Source organism: Mustela erminea, chromosome 5, assembly GCF_009829155.1.
Source record: "Mustela erminea isolate mMusErm1 chromosome 5, mMusErm1.Pri, whole genome shotgun sequence".
Taxonomy (NCBI): domain Eukaryota; kingdom Metazoa; phylum Chordata; class Mammalia; order Carnivora; family Mustelidae; genus Mustela; species Mustela erminea.
The window spans coordinates 20002936-20020843 of record NC_045618.1 but is presented as its reverse complement, the minus strand read 5'-3'; the positions used below and the strand labels follow the sequence as shown (position 1 = coordinate 20020843).

General features: G+C 53.9%; 1 protein-coding gene across 7 annotated transcripts in view; it reads right to left on the bottom strand.

The window, feature by feature from the left end:
* Positions 1–17908, bottom strand: part of LRRK1 (leucine rich repeat kinase 1) — a 122110-nt gene that overhangs the window by 33877 nt on the left and 70325 nt on the right. For 5 of the 7 annotated variants that reach the window (XM_032342214.1, XM_032342216.1, XM_032342215.1 and 2 more), the window contains 11 exons: positions 15996–16222; positions 14848–14975; positions 14595–14758; positions 13588–13725; positions 11558–11670; positions 10201–10277; positions 5311–5440; positions 4623–4735; positions 3989–4203; positions 1747–1911; positions 1090–1262 (listed from right to left, as the gene is read on the bottom strand). In XM_032342214.1, coding sequence (XP_032198105.1) covers positions 1090–1262; positions 1747–1911; positions 3989–4203; positions 4623–4735; positions 5311–5440; positions 10201–10277; positions 11558–11670; positions 13588–13725; positions 14595–14758; positions 14848–14975; positions 15996–16222 — 1643 coding nt within the window. Of the gene's footprint in view, positions 1–1089; positions 1263–1746; positions 1912–3988; positions 4204–4622; positions 4736–5310; positions 5441–10200; positions 10278–11557; positions 11671–13587; positions 13726–14594; positions 14759–14847; positions 14976–15995; positions 16251–17908 lie in introns of all 7 variants that reach the window. The other 2 variants (XM_032342218.1, XM_032342219.1) reach the window with 1 other exon arrangement.

Here is a 17908-nt window from a genome sequence, read left to right as displayed (position 1 = left end):
CGGCTCCTCTCCCACAAGCTGGGCAGCATCTCTCTGTCCCCGGGTTTTGTCCCTCACGCTGGCACGTTAAAAGGACCCGGGAGGGGCGCCTGGGTGGCTCAGTGGGTTAAAGCCTCTGCCTTCAGCTCAGATCATGATCCCAGGGTCCTGGGATCGAGCCCCGCATCGGACTCCCTGCTCAGCGGGGAGCCTGCTTCCTCCTCTCTCTCTGCCTGCCTCTCTGCCTGCTTGTGATCTCTGTCAAATAAATAAATAAATCTTAAAAAAAAAAAGGTGAACGCAGAGACACGTATTAAGGGCTCACTTGGTGCAACGCTCTGTGTGGGGAGCAATGCACCGTGTCCCGAGTGCGCCCATTTTACAGAGGAGGAATGTGAGGCCCAAAGGTGCAAGGTGACCCCCCAAGGACACAAGCTGGAAAGGCAGAGGCGGGTTGGACCCAGGTCCTGTTATCATAGGCCTCAGGGGTGTTCTCAAGGGCACATGAAGGAGTCCTGAAGCTCTGCATCAGGGCTGAGGCAAGTGGAAGTGACCCCAGGCTCATCTCTGCACCAAGGTCTGCGGCACCCCACCCAAAGTGGGGGGACCCGAGATCCCCCAGCACAGTATAGCAACCCACACTTGCTTCCTATGACAGAAGGCTGGCTTAACTCGCTGAGCTCCTTCCATCATCTGTGAAGAGGGTACAATGATCCCCATAACCCATGAAACCGTCATGAGCCCAAGGACAGGAGGGGAGAGAAGCAACACGCTCAGTGCCCCGATCCCACTGGCACTGGCCTGGACCACTCAGACCCAGCGTGAGAACCAGGACCACACGGGGTGGGGGGTCTGTGATCCGTCCGAGATCAGCAAATGTGACAGATGGTATACGACTTTCAACACAGGCCACAGGCAAGGAGGGGACCCTGAGGAGGGGACCCATGGGGTAGGGGGGACCCACACACCTGGGGAGGGGGTGTCCGGGCTCTGCCCTGCCAATCCGCGAGCGGGAGCTTGTCCTACCCCGGGGCGGGGAAGACGGACACGTGAGGGCACCGCAGCCCCAGCAACCTCTGGGCACCAGGTGCGAGAGAGCAGGACACTCACTGCAAGTGTTTGAAGGTGATGTCGGGGAAGCCTGTGGCCCGGGACCCGGAGGGCGAGCGGCAGAGGGCCAGCACGTAGGCGCGTAGCGTTGCGATTCTCTCCACTCGGAATTTGGTTTCGATCAAGTCCAGGTGCGTTCCAACCACCAGCACCACTGCATTTGGGGCCTTGGCCTGCCGGAGACAGCCCCACAGCTGAGCACAGACAGGACTGGGAAACAGCTCCCAGGAAACCTCCAGAAACCTTGAGGGCATGTTGTGCACGGAGGGGTTCCAGGAGAGGCATCCCAGATGGGCTGGATCTCTATTCCCTCAGCCAGTGTGTCTGCCACCTGGGACCTGGCCTGCATCCAGGCTCTTACCATCTTTACCTGTGAAAGGGGGGGGGTCTGTCTTCCTTTTGGGTCCAAGGAGGGGGTGGGCTCTTAAATTTAAGGTAGAAGAAAAAGATGAGGGCGCGGACAACCATCTGGCCGAGAAGGGTTTTAAGGGCTCCACGGCGACCTATGAATCAGGGGCCTTCCTAACGCCCACCATGATGCCCAGCGTTTCTCCCTGACCATTCCCCAGCCCCCCATAAAGGGGGATGCTTCAGAGAAGTGGTGGGCCCCCTGTGAGGCTCTGCGGCCCGCAACCTGAGGGTCTGGCGTCTCCTCACCTCGATGTTGAGCAGCCAGAACTGGAGGCTGGCCACGGCCTCCTCACCCAGAGCCAAGTTCCAGACCACCACATACAGGGCCTTGTCTGTGAAGAAGCACTGGTTGACGGTGGCCATGCTCGCGGGGCCGCCGATGTCCCAGACGGTGAATTCCACAGACTCCACCTGCTTGAGCAACAAGAGCTGCATTTAGGACCACAGCCATAGTCACAGCCACACTGAGGTCACCGACGGCTTCTGGTGCTGCGCGTGAGGCCTAAGAAAGGCACAGCCATGGAAGGGCTCGGCCGGTCCTGCTGTCTCTCTTGGGAATCAAGGAACCCAAGCGAGGGAAAGGGACCCAGCAGTGCCGAGGTGGGACTTCTGGAAGCTTCTATATACCGCTCACAGAGCCCAGGGCCAGGCCCTGGACGGCGGGTGCCCACGGGCTAGGGTGTTTGCGTCCACCTATGTCTGTGGAACACTGGGGACACGGTCGTGTCTCTGTCTCTGCAGCAGACGGTTAGACCTCCTGCTAGAGGGAACCCCCGGGGCTGACGGTGCTCACGCCAAGGCTTAACCTCCATCTGTGCGAGGGCACGGCGGAGGACTCGGGCAGAGCGTGGCGCCCAGTGAGGATGATGGGAAGCCACCTCCTGAGGGTGATGGGAAGCTGCCCCATCGTGGGAATCAAACAAAAGATTAGCTGTTGTGCTGCCGGGAAAGGCTGTGTAAACGGTGGTTTCCCTATCATCCTGTGAGCTCAGAGTCTGGCCCGAGCAAAAAGACGGCAACTTTCTGCAGCAAAGGGTCGTTTCCACGATGTAGCACGCTGGCCACCGAGACAAGGCGTGCTGACCTGCTTTTGCAAAGGAGTGAAAACACAGCTGTTCTCAACTGGCTGAGGGCCCAGACACACGGGCAGGGACGGGCCTCCACATTCGAGAGATCAGGTGCTGGTGGTCCCTTGACAAAGGAGGGGAAATTATAGCACCGGCTCAAAGGAAGTGGGGGCCGAGGGACAGGAAAGATGGAAACGGCCATTCACCCCTAGGACCTCAGACAATCATTTGCTGAAGACCGGCTGGAAGAAAGTGATACTGAGTAATTGCTCAAAAAACAAAAACAAAACAAAACAAACCAACAAATCCCAACAAAACGAAGCAGGAGAGAATCCAGAGATCCTGGGTGGTTTTTAAGAGCCTCCCGACATGAGTTAGTGAGATTCGCTCCTGGGGAGTTCTGCGCAGGGAGGGGTGGTGGTTCTGGTACTACCAGGCGGAACTCTGCTCTCTAGAGAGCCGGTGTCTGAGTCTGTTAAAATATATAGCTTAAATGCTTAATGACCCGAGCTTAGAAAGCCTGACTTGGCAAGCGATCTTGTGCAGAAGACTCTGCAAGGGAAGCTGTTTCTAGTCGGCCCTGTGCTGGGGGCCGTGGGGGGCCATCGTGCAGCCTCTGGCCCCAAGGCTCTTTGGTTTTGCCCTAAACAGCCTCCTCGCACCCGGGTCCTGGTGTGGTTCCACGTGACCACAAATACAGCGGCAGCTAAGGGAGACATGATGGGGGTGCCTTCCTTCCCTGAGCTGGGAAAAAGAGCTAAGCACTCCTGCTGTGCTCTATCCCCCCCAGCTCTTCCGCAGGCTCTTTCCCCCGGTTCCAGGGCGAGCCCATGTTCCTTTTCCTTTGGTTCATACGGAACAGAAAACAAGATGATTAATGGGGTTGCCAGAGGATTCATTTTAAATAGGGCTTAAGAACTGGACTTTTCAGAACCTGGGGTGGGAGTCGGTGTCCACGGGGATGGACATTCATCCCAGGGCACCCTCAGCCTCCCCATCAGGGGCAGGTGAGCTGTGTCTTGCTGCCTATGATAGCAGTTTGCTCTCTGCTTTCGGGGACAGCTACTCTGGACGCTTTGAAATGCCATCCTTAGGGCCAGGAGGGGCAAGGCCGGGCCACTGCTATCTTTAGATGCCCATCAGAGAAACCTAATGGACAGCAAAGAATAAGAACCACTGGCCCGAAGCCTCCATTTAACTATAACAGAACCACCACGAGATCATGTGAAGAAATTATTAAGAAATTATTCACCAGCCTTGGCAGGAGCTGGTCTGAGACAGCAGACAGTGGCCCTTGTAAATATCCGGGGCCCGAGGCTCCAGGCTGTGAAAATCCCAGGCTCTCTGGAGAGGGGAGAGAGAAGGGGCCCCGGGAATCTCCCTCCCGCCCATGGGGACTCAGCACGCCGACCATCCTTGACCTTGGCTCTCGAGCCAGCTGGCCTCTGGAGCTCCCACTTGGTGGTCCTGATGGTGGCCTCGCTGTGCACCACCTGGGGGGCCCTCCCCGTCTGTAAGATCTCCAGGAGGGTGGACTTGCCCTGGCGCGGAGGACCCACGATGATCATTTTCATCAGCTTGCACTTCTCTGCTTTCCGCAGCTGAGCACGCAGGTAAGACAGCATCGCTTTGGGGCCTGGGAAAAAATCACAGAGCAGGGAAGGTAGACGCTGCTGACGTATGGACGAGAACATGCTCGCAGCTCTTGGGAAACAAAATCCTGTCTTGAAGGAACGCTTTCCACATATTCTAATGGGGGATGTGGAGAGGGCGATTGGGTTGGACGATGCAGCGAAGCTGCGGTCATAATTACCCCAAAAGTGGAGTCCAAAAGTCAAGGACCTAAAGACGGTATCATTCCCGCCCACAGAATCATAGTTTCATCACGTGGTTAATTGCAGCACAATGACGCCATCATTTTCTGGGTCATCTCTCTGCACCTGCCCAACCACGGGAGCTGAAGCTGCTTCTGGCCCAGGTCCTTAATGACTGGACTCGAGTCCTCTCTTCCTGGGGCAGCTGGGGTGGGGAGGGGTGCTGCCTCGGAAAGCCTACCTTCTTTTTTGATCTCCGCGGGCACGTTGGTGATGTTCAGGTCTTCGATGTCCAACTGCCAGAGGTTGCTCAGCTGCCCCAGCTCCGCCGGGAGCTCGCGGAGGCCAGGATTGCTGAGGGGACACACACACCGCAGGAGGACACAAAGAACTACATGCAGGCGTGCACGCGGCAGGCTGTCAGCCTCTGGGCCCTGCACCCCAAGCCCAACATCTCGAGCGATCCGTCGAGACAGTGAACTCCGAAGCCTTTCTCGCTGGAAAGCCAGCTCTGCCTTCTGCAGAGCCCCGTGGCTTAGAACCAGATTTCCTCCCCCAACATCCTCTCTCTTCTATCGATTATGACGCCATAAAGATTATCAGTGTCTCCTCTCAGAAAGGCAACGTAACAGAATTGATATTTTCATTGTTTCTCACGTTGCACGCCCCAGCGGCGCCCGGCGGTAGGGGAATCGGCGAACGGAAGGATGAAGGACTGAGCAGTTCTCATTAGGACAGAAGGCGTCAGGCATCACGGCCCCTGCCTTCCCCTCTTCCACCTCCTTGACGAAGTCCGGTTCTCAAAGTCCCCCTGCTGCCTCCCCGTACATAGCTGGCTTCCTTCCCCCTCCCCCCCGCCCCCAGGGTCTGCGTCCTCAGATGGGAGACCGAAGCACACTTAAGCCTCCCCCTGCCGGCCGGGTACTCACTTTCCCAGGTAGAGCTCTGATAAACTCTTCAGGAGGCAAACCGAGGGAGGGATGGCGTCCAGGTGATTGTCGTTCAGACAAAGGACTTCCAAAGACTCACTTAGGAAGGCCGGAAATTCCAGCACCCCCGCTGCAAAGAGATGCCAAAGCAGAGGGGCTGTTGGCAGAGGATTTTGGACCATCCTGGCATGGCATGGAAGGTACCCGGGTGTGCTAGCTGGCAGCAGCCTCTGGGGGGCATTTTGGCAAGTTGACCTGAGTAAGGTGCTCATCTTCCTGACTGAGGGGTTCTAATTCCAGGGGCTGGTCCTGCAGACATCCCTGCACGTGTGTGGCCAGGTTGTAAGGCCAGGACACTCCCGGGCACACTGTTTGTAACAGCAAAGACAGAAGACAGCCCTCCCCACCCCCAGGGAGGCAGCTGATGAGTGACAGGGATAATATATAATTATTGCAAAGCACGGGGCAGGTCTACGTGTGGGGGTGAGGCAACACTCGACAGCTACTGGTGAGCTGAAAACGGGTGTGTGCAGGTGTGGGAGCAAACGCACAGCCTGTGCCCTATGTACATTTCACATATATATTTTATACGCATAAAGATATTACGCGATGTGGGCCACAGGCATACGACATCACAGGTGTGTACACACGCACCACACGTGTGTGCATGTTATACGCCGCTACAGGCATGTGAGCACACGCAGGCATACATGCGTGTACACGGATGTTAGACACAAACATAACGGTAACGCACCCCACCACTGTCTCCGGGGAGGGGAGTGACTAGGAGACTGGATATTCATGCCACACCATTTGATACCATTCAAAAATTCTTTTTACGGCGGACACATCTTCAATTAAAAAAAAAGCCAATCCATTAGCAAATGGGCTTGGTTTTTATGCTCCCTAAGCATAAATAAAACAATGGGCTTGGTTTTTATGCTTCCTAAGATGCCACTCTCCGAAAAGCCAGCCAACTCTCTAGTGTTTAAGTGACTTCTTGAATGGGGTTAGTTATGGGATTCCCATTGAGGTGGTGTCATATAGGTGTTCCTTCCTCGGGCAACAGAGCGTGGGAGCCGAGAGTGACTGGGGCCGGGAGCTTGGACTCACACACTGATGGGGATCAGAGGCTTAGGTTTCAGCAAAATCTCCAAATCTCTTATCCTTCCTGGTAAGGGGGGGCAGAACTCCATGCCCGCAAGGGTGCCTTTCAGCTCCAGCTCCCAGAACTCAAGATAAAAGACGGCCCCAAAGCCCTCTTCCCCGGTCCCCTGCCAGCCCAGCAAGATAGAGAAGCCGGGATTCTTTTGTTGGGCTGGAGCCACTTTTCCTGCCCTTGATCACAACTTCCTCCCTTCGCTCTGGCAATTCTCCACACGTGTCACCCGCGGTATCAATGCTAATGGGGTAACTTGGCATCTGAGAATGTTCCAGAAGAGGCGATAACAGAATCCCGAAATCGGCGCCCGGAAAACCAGCCCAGCGGGCCCCCGTGGGAAGTGGGGGCGGTCAGAGCAGTGCCTCCTGGAGTGTAACGAAGGTGCCACAGACTTTTAAAGATGGCTTTGAACGTAAGAAAAATGTTCAAAAGGACTGTTTTCTCCCCAATGATAAAGAGCGATTCACTTTAGCCTGCCCCGACGCACACCGAAGGAACATACATGCACGGGAAGGAAGAAAGTCTCACTTTCTTCCCCGAGAACACACTCAGAACACCTGGCCTCTGTGTTTTCTGATTTTCAGGTCGTCCCTCGGTGTTTACGAAGCCTCCGTAAGTAGCGGGTGGACGGAATAAGGAATTACTACTGCAGGGGCAGCACCTGTCACAGAGCCGCTGGCCCCGCGCGGCGACGGGCCTGGGAGAGCACAGCTCGAAGTATTTATGAACTGTAATCGTTCCTAAGTTATTTATGACTCTGCTGGTCTGAGTTTTACCGTAAAAACGGCTGTCCAAATTATTTTTGGACAAGGCCACCGTGCAAGTAGGGCTACTTCATTGTACACAAATCTCCTTGGAATTTTTACTATTCATCGGCAGACAAGTTAGCTTTTACAGGTCATTCCTTTCCCGAGGATCAGCGGCCCCCCTGGAGGATAAGCCCCCCGGGGGAAGAATTTGCAATGGGTCCCCTTCTTTTCATGCTGGGGTAGGCCTCTACTTTTGAGACGAAATGGACAAACTCAAGAGGCCTTTGTCAAGGGCCAAAGCCAACACCTACCTCTGCCAGGGAGACTTCCACGGGGTGCGGCCTCCTCACCTGGCTTCCCAGACGGGCTCCAGCTGGCCACCGGCAAAGCCGTTTTCCAGAACATTAGTACACGCTCCTGTCGTGTTTCTTCGTGGTGTGCCTTTGGCCTTGCACTCTGGCGGCTTCACAAGGAAGCGTCTGGTCCCACTGAGTGCTGGGCCCTACCTCCTCTTGCCCTTCTGCATTTCCATCCTGGAGACACCTCTCTGACCCACTCGAGTTCACGAGGCTCAACAGACAGTAACAGAAGCCTGACCGAGATCCATTCCCCAGCTACACTTTCCACGGGCAATATACCCTTTCGGCGTCAATGAGAAGAAAGTGTGTATCCTTCCTTCCAGTCAAATCCCTATGTTTGGACTCAGTTTCCAAAGTCCTAAGCCCCTCCCCCCCCCCCGCATTTTAAAAAGGATGAGTTATGGGGACGCCTGGGTGGATCAGTGGGTTAAAGCCTCTGCCTTCGGCTCAGGTCATGATCTCAGGGTCCGGGGAACGGACCCCCACATCGGGCTCTCTGCTCGCCAGGGAGCCTGCTTCCCTATCTCTCTCTCTGCCTGCCTCTGCCTACTTGTGATATCTGTCAAATAAATAAATAAAAATCTTTAAAAAAAAAAAAGGATGAGTTATGAAATTCCTCATGCTATGTCCCCATGAGTGTGGTTTGGGGCCTTCTCATCCATTTCTGGGCCATCTGGATTTCCTTTCCTGCAAACTGTTTATACCCACTGCCCTCCCCTATTTTTTTTTTTTCCAATTGTGTTGTCCTTTTAAAAAAATTAATTTGTAAGCAGTCTTTGTGTATCAGGGACTTAAGCCAATTTGTGTCGCAACGATTTGCATTGAAAATATTCCTTTTCAGTCTGTCTGCATCATGGCTCGGTTTATGATGCCTTTTACTGAACAAGACTTTTCAATTTTTACAAAGCCCAAGGTTTTGGTCTTTTTCTAGTGACTTCTGATTTCCCGCCTAGGTTTTAAAGGACTTCTCCATCCACAGATTTTACCTATATTATCTTAAATGTTTATAGTTTTCTTTTTCTTCTTTGTTTAAATCTGAAATCTACATTTTTGAAATGCACATTTTTGCAGTAGAGGTAAAGTAGGGAATCCAGCGTGGTCACTTTCCCCTTCCCACTGGACAGGCAAGTACACCACAGTATTTATTAAAACAATTAAGTGTGTTTCCTCCCCACTAAACTGATATGCCCTCTTTGTCATATACTAAATTCCTATTATTTACTTAGGTCTGTTCCCTGTTATTTTTAAATCACACGTGCAAACCCGTACACACTCATTCATGACTGATGCGTATGGATACCGTATGTATAAACACACATATCAGGTCATTAAGAAGTGTAACAGGTGGACAGACTATTTAGGTCCACCTCCTGCAAATGTGTCCTGGCCTCTGGCATTTCTCATCCCCGTCTTACATCACCTGTACTAAAAGAGCGCTTTGCCAACAGACATGGAGCCAAAGAAGAAAGTTATGTTCCATTGAGGATGACCTAAATATTGGTTCCTGTTCTCCGGGACAGCGTCTTGAGGGATATTTCTGTGAGCATAACTGGCTTTACAAGTCTTCGCTTTTGGGTTAAAAAAGAGGGCTGGCTGAGGAGCTCGAGGGACAGGTCCACACCTTCCCCCATACCTCCCAGAAGACGATGAACAAGAAGAAGTAGCTTTCCTGGAATACTGTTGGCTGATCTGGCCTGGTTGTGAGACCAGTCAGAACACTCTAGCAACAGTCCTGTTTCTGATGAGTTTGGGGGACGAGGCCAAGCCCCTTCAGACACTCAGGCTGGCCAGGACTGTGGGGCTGTGTTCCCACGAGGCCTTCACCAGCTGCTATAGTGTGGCCGCGAGGACTTCATGGTACTGCTCTCCCTAACCTTGGGCCTGGAGTCACACAGTGCTGGGGTCCCACAGTGCTGGGATGACACCTGGTTCTGTCACTGAGCAGCCACATGACCTGGGCAAGTGAGTCAGCCCCTGTGCTGCAGACTGGACTGTGCCCCCCTGCCAAAGACCTAGTCTACCCAAAGTCATGATGATTAGAGTTGGAGCCTTTGGGGGGTAATTAGGTTTAGATGAGGTCATGAAGGGAGGGTCCCCATGAGGGCACTAGTGCCTTTAGAAGAGATACCAGAGAGCTTGCTCTGTCTCTCTGTCTCCCTCTGAGAACAAAGCAAGAAGACCCTCACGAGGAGCCTGATCGCAGACTTCCAGCCTCCAGAACTGTGAGAGCATACATTTTCAGCATCTCAGCCGCCCAGTCTGTGCTTCTCTGTTATGGGAGCCTGAACTGGCTGCAACCCCATGGCCTCCACTTCTTCATCTGCAAAATGGGGGAACTCCAAGCCACACCCCATGCCATGAGCCTTACAGAAGGGCACTAACAGGTGTACCATCTCTCGGCGGTGCTCACTCACAACAGAGCTATCCACACATATAGCGACCAGTCTCATCGGACTGCGAGCAGGAAAGAGGGTTTCAGGGTACATGCAGGCCAAAAGGGTCTGATGAGGCCCAGGGCGCGCCCAGGTTTTCCCGGGAAAACCCCGTGCAAGGGCGACCCCCGGTGGTGGAGCAGGGAACTGCCCGCCCGGCTGTCTCCTCTGCCCCTATGGACACACACCTGTCTCGGTCCCAGAACGCTGGCGCCCTCTGGTGGTGAAAAAGGAAATACGCTTTGTTTTCAGTCCGTCTTCATTTCTGCAGGGGCAAAAAAAAAAAAAAAAAAAAAATCAGATTTTGAGGAGACCGTGACAATTTTTGCTGTGACTATATAATGCCGAGCCATGCGGATATAAGGGAGAACATTCCATCAGGAAGGTGTCTGGGTCCCTGCAGCTACTACGTAAGCACAGACCTTGCCTACTAATCGCACTGTGGGGAAAAAAATGTCCAGAGGAGGTGATCTAATGCTGGCATGGTCAATGGTGATTTCCATTCTTGAGCTTTCCATTACAGGCAGGTGGGAGCATTTCTGTGCCTGCCAAGAAGGCCCATTCCAGTCGCTGCTCCACATCACACACTCTCACCTGGGGGTGGGGGTGGGGGTGGGGGTTCCCTTTTGGGGGTCAAGTCCTGCTAAGAAGTGGGCTTCAGCAAGTGAAATAGGGAGGCTGGTCTCCAGGACCCCAAAGGCAAGCTGTGCTCATCCCCAGATTTTCATCTTTTATTAGACGGCTCTGGGACTGACTTTTATTCAATGGAGGTGCATTTTTTGGCTAAAACTTTAGAACAGAATGACAGGTTAGGCTGATGTGAGAAGATCTTCCAGGAGCCCTTAAAAATTAGAAATGGAAGGATGCTGTCACAGGTGAATTGTGACTCCCCTTCCAATTTATGTTTTGAAGTCTTTTTTTTTTTTTTAAGATTTTATTTATTTACTTGTCACAGAGAGAGAGAGCACACAAGCGGAGGGACAGGAGAGGGAGAAGCAGAGTCCCCGCTGAGCAAGGAGCCAGATGTGGGGCTCGATCCCAAGATCCTAGGATCGTGACCTGAGCCCAAGGCAGACACTTAACCGACTGAGCCACCCAGGTGCCCCTATGTTTTGAAGTCCTGACCCCCAAGACCTCCAAATGTGACTGTAATTGGAGGCAGGTCTTTAAAGAAGTAAACAAGTTAAAATGAGGCCATGTGAGTGGGCTCTAAACCAGTCTGACTGGTGTCCTTCTAAGATGAGATTTGGACACAGGCATGCACAGCGGGAAGACCACAGGAGACACGGGGAAAAGCCGGTTCTATGCAAGCCCAGGGGAGAGGCCTCAGGGGAAACCAGCCATGTTGTCACCTTAACCTTGGATTTCCCACCTCCGGGCATGTGGGGGGAATAAACGTCTCCTCTTTAAGTCCCCCTTGCCCCTCCCAGGCCTGCGGCGCTCTGTAACAGCCGCCCTGACAAACCAACAGAGACACTGGCCCACGGGGCTGCCGGACTGAGGTCACACATGCATTCTGGAACTTGCCAGAGCCTCCATGCTTACTTGCCAAATTGGTTTCTGGAAAGATCCAGGGTTTTGAGTTGCCTGCAGGTCCACTTCTCTTGAGGCGGCAGTGCCACGAGCTGGTTTCCCTGTAACCTCAGGAACAGGAGGGCCTGGAGAGAGAGAGAGAGAGATGCAGAGACACCATCAAACACCACAGGGAGAAGGGTCAGCTCCCTGAGACAATGCAGCAAAATGATGACAACCGATTCGCCTTCGCGAAGATTCTAATAGTGTCGGGCTAAGGAAAGGCTCTTACTCGCAAGATTATACCTAACGCAGCAAACGGGACGTCTGTACACGGTCTGTCCCTCCTGATCAATGGGAGGCAGTTATTCCAGAACGAAAGGAGGACAAGTATGTCTCAGTGTTGGGCCCTCTGAAGAGTGACAATTAGCATGGCCCGTCCGGGGAGCAGCGGCCAACGCTAAGGGTCCTCGGGCTGAGGCATTCCACGGGGGAGGGACTGTAGCACACTGTGGGGCGCCCCTGCCTCCTGTAACCTCCTCAGGTGATGCCCTGGGCAGGGGAGGGCGGCAGGGACACCTGGTGCCCCTTGCTGACTCCCTGGCCACGGGCCCTCTGTCCGCCCACCAGGAACTGCAGGGAACAAGCTCCGTCCTTGGACTTGTCACATATTTTACCTTAGTGGGCGCACAGGGGGCACCCTACAACCTTTCTCAACACCTTTCCCAGGGACACAGACTCTCCTGTCCTCAGTGGCCGTGGCTCAGGAGTGCGAATGGGCTCCCCCACCACTTTGTACTCCTTTCCCCATGCCGTCGCCTCTCCCATGTCAAGGGAGGGCCCAGGACTTCCCCACCGTCACAACCGGTTTGTCACGGAATGTCTCATAGGGCCGTGCACGCGCCAAGCCCCAGAACCCTGGGGTCATGCAGGGCCTCCCACGACCCCCATCTGGAGGGGGAGACCCGTGAGCAAACACAAGGTCCCACAGGGCCAAGTGGTAAGGTCCTGGGCAACATTCTTTCCCTCAGGATCTCCTGCTTCTGGCCTCAGTGGAAACCAGAAAACCCAGTGAGCAAACAGCTGGAGTGAAATGAGGAAACCGACCCAGAGCAGGGGACTCAACTCATGGCCAGGGGGGCCTCTGAGGGTAGCAGTGACCTACGCCCTCACCTACCAGGGTCCCGCTTGATGTGTGCATGCCTTGGGGCCTGAGACTCGATGGCCCTGCTCCCTGAGAACACACAGATGAAAGGTACCTTCCTGGCCCTTTAGGGGTCCCTGAACACGAGGGGAAGCAGTGCTTCTCCTGGCACGAGAATCTGTGGGGGCCCATGAGGCCAGCGTGGCAGGACGGGGGTGCCGAGGTGTGCTCTGCCCCGGGTTGCCCGGGTGCCTTCAGCCCACGCTGGTCAGGCCCTGAGGCGGGGCAGCCCTCAGTGCCAAGAGATGAACAAGAGCTACGCTCGCCTTCTAGGGCTCCTGTCCAAGTGGGGAAAACAGAGACGGATCAGCAAAGCAACTAAGACAGGAAAGCAGCCCCAGGTGGTTGGGTCGGGGAGACATGGGGGTCTGGAAAAAGGCACTTTCTTGGGTTCCCAGCCAAGGAAGGTTCCGAGCCCCAGGAATTCCAGTTCTGCCACCTCTGGGGAGGGAGGTGGGCAAGAAGACCCCGCCCCACGGTGCTCCCTCAGCTTTGCACACCGGTAGGCCTTGGGGGAGTGGGGGAGGGGTGGGCACCCGGGAGTCCCGAAAGAGGCCAGAGAAGGCCAGACAGGGCTGCGGGGCTATGCTCACGCTTTTCAACATTGAAGAGTCCTGGAGGATGAAAACCTGTGCTCTCGCTTCCCCTCACAGAGCTGTTTTCATGCTGCTCACTTCTTTCCAATCTATGCTCATAAACATGCACAATTTTGAGAGTTGAACCTTTTTTCTTTCTTTCTTTTTTTTTTTTTTTTTTTGTTTCAGAAGCTCAGGAGAAGCCAACAGATTGTACAGCGACGTGGACTGATTTCCTCACAAAAGCCAACAATGAGAAAGAGAGGGCCATGAGGCTTACTTACGTCAAGCTGGAAAAGCCCCAGGGGAACTTCCTTGAGCGCATTTTCTGAGAAATCCACATCGCGCAGGTGGTTTTTCCAGAAGACAGCCATCTTGTCCGGTAGAGATTCCAGGGCGTTTCTGGATGCTTTACAACATTTCTAGGAGTTTGACGAGAAAGAGAAGGAGATATTAATTTGCTTTTGAAGTGCAGTGAAAGACCTTTTCCAAAACTGATGTGAAAAATCAGAACTCGACAGCTAAGGCTCTGTTATAAATACAACACGGTTACGAGGCTACAAACTGTCATGTCCCGTGTTCCTGTCCTTGCTCCAAGGAAGGGGCGGGAACAGCTTCCTGAGGGAGACCAAGGTGGCTCCTGCCCCCATCCCTTCATTCCAGAACATCTGGCCCATTGTCCTTGGAAATAACGGCATCATTCAGGATCAAGATCTAGGGACGAGCGGGTTTCCCGCACACAGCTGTGGAAGCCAGAAAGCGCATGCGAGCGATGGAGAGTTTCTTGGTTTGAAACCAACAGCAATAACACATAAATATTCTTTAGGCCGGCTCATCTGTTTTAACAAGCAAACTTCCCCAGAAACAAAAACACCATTTAATTGTCAGGGAGGTGGAGGCGAATTATTTCTTCTTCTCTTCTTCGTTTTTATTTCACAGCTCATGGAAAGGAACCACACCCCCACCCCACTTTGGGGCAGAACTCCTATGTCAGATGGGCAGGCTGTAACGGTGGAAATTTCTATGGGGGGTTATGGCAGGAATCTCGAGCCGGGAGCTGGGCCTGGGGTGGGGGGAGTAGAGGAGGCAGGGCTGGCTTACAGGTGAGTCGCCTAAGACACTCAGGGGCTCGATGCCCAGTGACACCTCTGAGTGGTAACAAGGGAACAGCAGTGCTGCTACCCAACCTGGTCACCAAGAGGAGGAAGTGAGACAGAGCCCTGACCAGAGCTCCGGTGCACATGAGATGCTGGCTTGACCGGCCTTTCCTGATTTCTGGTACAATACTCACCAAAGGGCAGGCCCAGGCATCTGGGAACACCTTCAGGTTATTTCTGGAGACGTTGAGAAAACTGAGGGACTTGAAGCAGTGGAGGAAAAGTGCAGGGAGTTCTGTCAATTTATTGTCAGAAATATCGAGTTCCTGCAGCTTCCGCAAACCGATCCAGTTAGTGGCTGGGGAAAAAGAAAATAATAACGTGGTAAGAAGACGCGGTCAAGAACTCAACGACGACTGAGGTCAGGGCGCCGATGATACAACGTACCACCTTCTTCTTCAAACAGTTTCTCTAAGTAGTTTTTGGAAGCTGTCAGTTTTTGGAGTTTGGAGAGGTGCAGGAATCCCGGTGGGAGGTGCGGCAATTTGTTGCTGGAAATGTCTATCTCGAGGAGCCTGTGGTTGGGGAGGGAGGCAGTCAGGGCATCAGAAGAAAGAGGAAAGGCAACCCTGCGACATGTTTCTCTGTATTTCCCCTCGTGCAGTGCTGAAGAGCGTGCACTGAAAATGTCTTTTCACCCCATTAACTGTTACCACGTCCCGCAGAGACGAAGAAAATCACACGTGTCTTTGGTGGGCCCCGGTCTCACTGACCAGGAGGGATACGAACCTTTCTCAGGAGAGGAGAGCAAAGTCAGCTGGTGCCCTCGAAGCTGCTGGAAGGCCACAGGTCTGTGTTTTGGGCCACCTGGACCCTCCCCCAGCTTGCCCTGGCTGAGGACCCCAACTCAGAAGGCCCTCGTTCTTGAAATGTTTGTGTGGCTTCCCTGTGGCTTGCTTCCTGACCCTGTGCCCTGTGCAGCATTCTCTCTTAGCTCACTCTAGGTGAAGCCTTAGCTTTTGAACTTGGCTCAAACCCTTACAGAGTGAAGGTAAGGCCCTTCCCCTTCTCATGGAGCTCTAAGGGCCATGCTCAGGTTTCCTCCCAAGGCCTCCTGAGAAAGGAAACTAGGAGCTGCCCATGCCATCCACCCACTGCCAGAGTGCTTTTGGGGAAACTCTTTCTGGGAGGCCCTTCCCACTGTCCCTGGGAGGTCAAATAAAAACGGGCTCCCGTGGGCCTCACTGTGTCCCCCAGGCAGGCAACGTCCAGCCTCCTTGGATTTCCGTCTGCAGGACCAAGAGGGGACATCTCGGGTGAGCAGCGGGCACGGCCACCATGCACATAAGGTTGGGCTGAGACAAACCACTCCCCCCCAGACGTCTCTGCATTCCCCTTGAAAGGAGGGGGGGCCGTATTCCTCGGAACTGTGTAAGGGCAGCAAAATTCCCCTCCTTTTACGGAGAACCGGATTTCCAACCACAAACTCTGATCCAGGAGTACATAGCAGGAGGACTGGGAGGAGTGGGGGGTCGTGCTGGGTTCGGAGGTCCCCGTGCGCACCCCGAGGGGCCTGCGAGGGGGCGGGTGCCCACCTGGAGCAGATGATTTCATCTGATGACTGAACGGCAGGCAGCTCCCCCAGGTGGTTCTTGGAGAGGTTCAGCTTCCGAAGGTTGATGAGTCCCCAGGGGATGATGGAGGGGAGGGAAGCCAGGCAGTTGGCAGAAAGATCCAGCTCCGTGATCTGGCAGGAGATGTCTATGAGCCAGTCGAGATCTACCCAGGGCAGCTTGAGGTGGGCCCACTTCACACAGAGAGCCTGGGTTTGGAGAAAGGGGAAAAGCCCCCTCGGGCAGGAAGCCCAGGGGCCAGTGTCGCCTTAGAATAGAGCAATGATTTATTCAATTGTGAGTTTGTCTGTTTCTGTTCATCTCAGCTGGAGTCCCAGGGTGTCAGGACCTTGGCCACCTTGTGGCTGGCACTGGGGGTGTGTGTGTGTGTGGTGGTACCTATTTCCATCCGCATCTGCATCTCACAAGTGACCTCTGCAAAACTTTGCTCCCCAACTCTCCAACCTCTAGGGGGAACCCATTTCGGGGGGGGGGGGTCCATGAATGTTCCTTCTTCCAGGGCCGGAATCCGCGGGAATGACACCTGTTTTGTACAGAGCCACCCATGCTTGGAGGGGGTCTCCCCCAGACTGGAGAAGAAGACAGAAGACCCAACCTGGGTCTCCCAAACCCCTCTGAGAGTGGATGCCACCTGCAATATGGCGGACCCCACACTGGGAGCTTGTAGATGGGCTGCTTCCAGACTGAGAAGAACCAAATACACAGACAATGGCCAGGCCATATATAAAAAAACAGAACTTTGACACGCCACGTGTGGCAACCTGCCTGGGAAACTAACCCTCTTCTCTACAATAATGAGCCCAGGAAGCCAGCCCGCTCTGAGCCAGGCTTGTAGGGAACCACACCACCATGGCTAGCCCACCATGGCCAGTAACTTCTGTAACAATCAGCCCCGAAGGGCCAGGACTTGATTAATCACAGGCAGACTCCCCAGTCTTTGTCCCCACGTCCCACTCAAATGAGCCAGAGGAAGCCAAAGTGCTCCCCCAACCAATCACACAGGACAACCTCTCTTCTCATGAGCTGTCTCCAGCTTCCCCATCAATGGCCCCCCAGGGTGGGGGGGGCATACCAGAGGCTTCCCTTTTCTCCCACCAGAGAGCGTCCCCATGGCTCCACCAAAACTGCAGGAGAGGGTAGCTGACGCCCTTGCTACGGCAAACTTGGAATAAATTGCCTTTGCTTTTCTCATTTGGTTGGCCTTCGTTTATTTCCACAAGAGGGAGTCAGAAAGGCCAGTGGTTTGCTGGGGTGTGGTGGTTAAATACACATGAGCAGGGTTTTTCTCTTTTTTTCTGGATTCTCAAAGGATTGGTCTCAATTCGGTTTCTGGGGGGCAGGAAATCAGCTTTTTGGCTTGTTTCTCCAAAGCAACTGTAAGTCCATATGAAACAAAAAAATCAGTGCATGGCCAACGGGAAAATGTAACAACCAAGCCAGGGGCCTGCGTGGGGCGGGGAGGGGGCGGGGAGCGGGGAGCAGTAACGTGGATTAAGTTTGGATTCAGAATAGGCAGCAGCACACACGCTTCCTTATGTGGCCACTAGATGGCGATGTGTGCCTGGTCTTTATCTCCTTAGCAACGCAGCCCGGATTGGAATGCGTGGGTCTGGGGGTCTGGGACACCCTCTCCAAACTCAGGTCTTGGACCCAGGAGGTGAAGGACTCTGTCTTGTCTCTCCATTCACCTGGATGGACACGGACAGGTGAGGCTCTGTTGGATTTGGGGTCAAGAGAATGAAGTTTTAGCCTCAGCTGATTTTTTTAAAAAAAGACAAGGTCACTCTACTGCTGCTTCCCTTGTCCTTACGGCTTTCCCCACACTTTTTTATTTTGAAAAATTTCAGAACTGTGGAAGAGCTGAACTTTGTGAA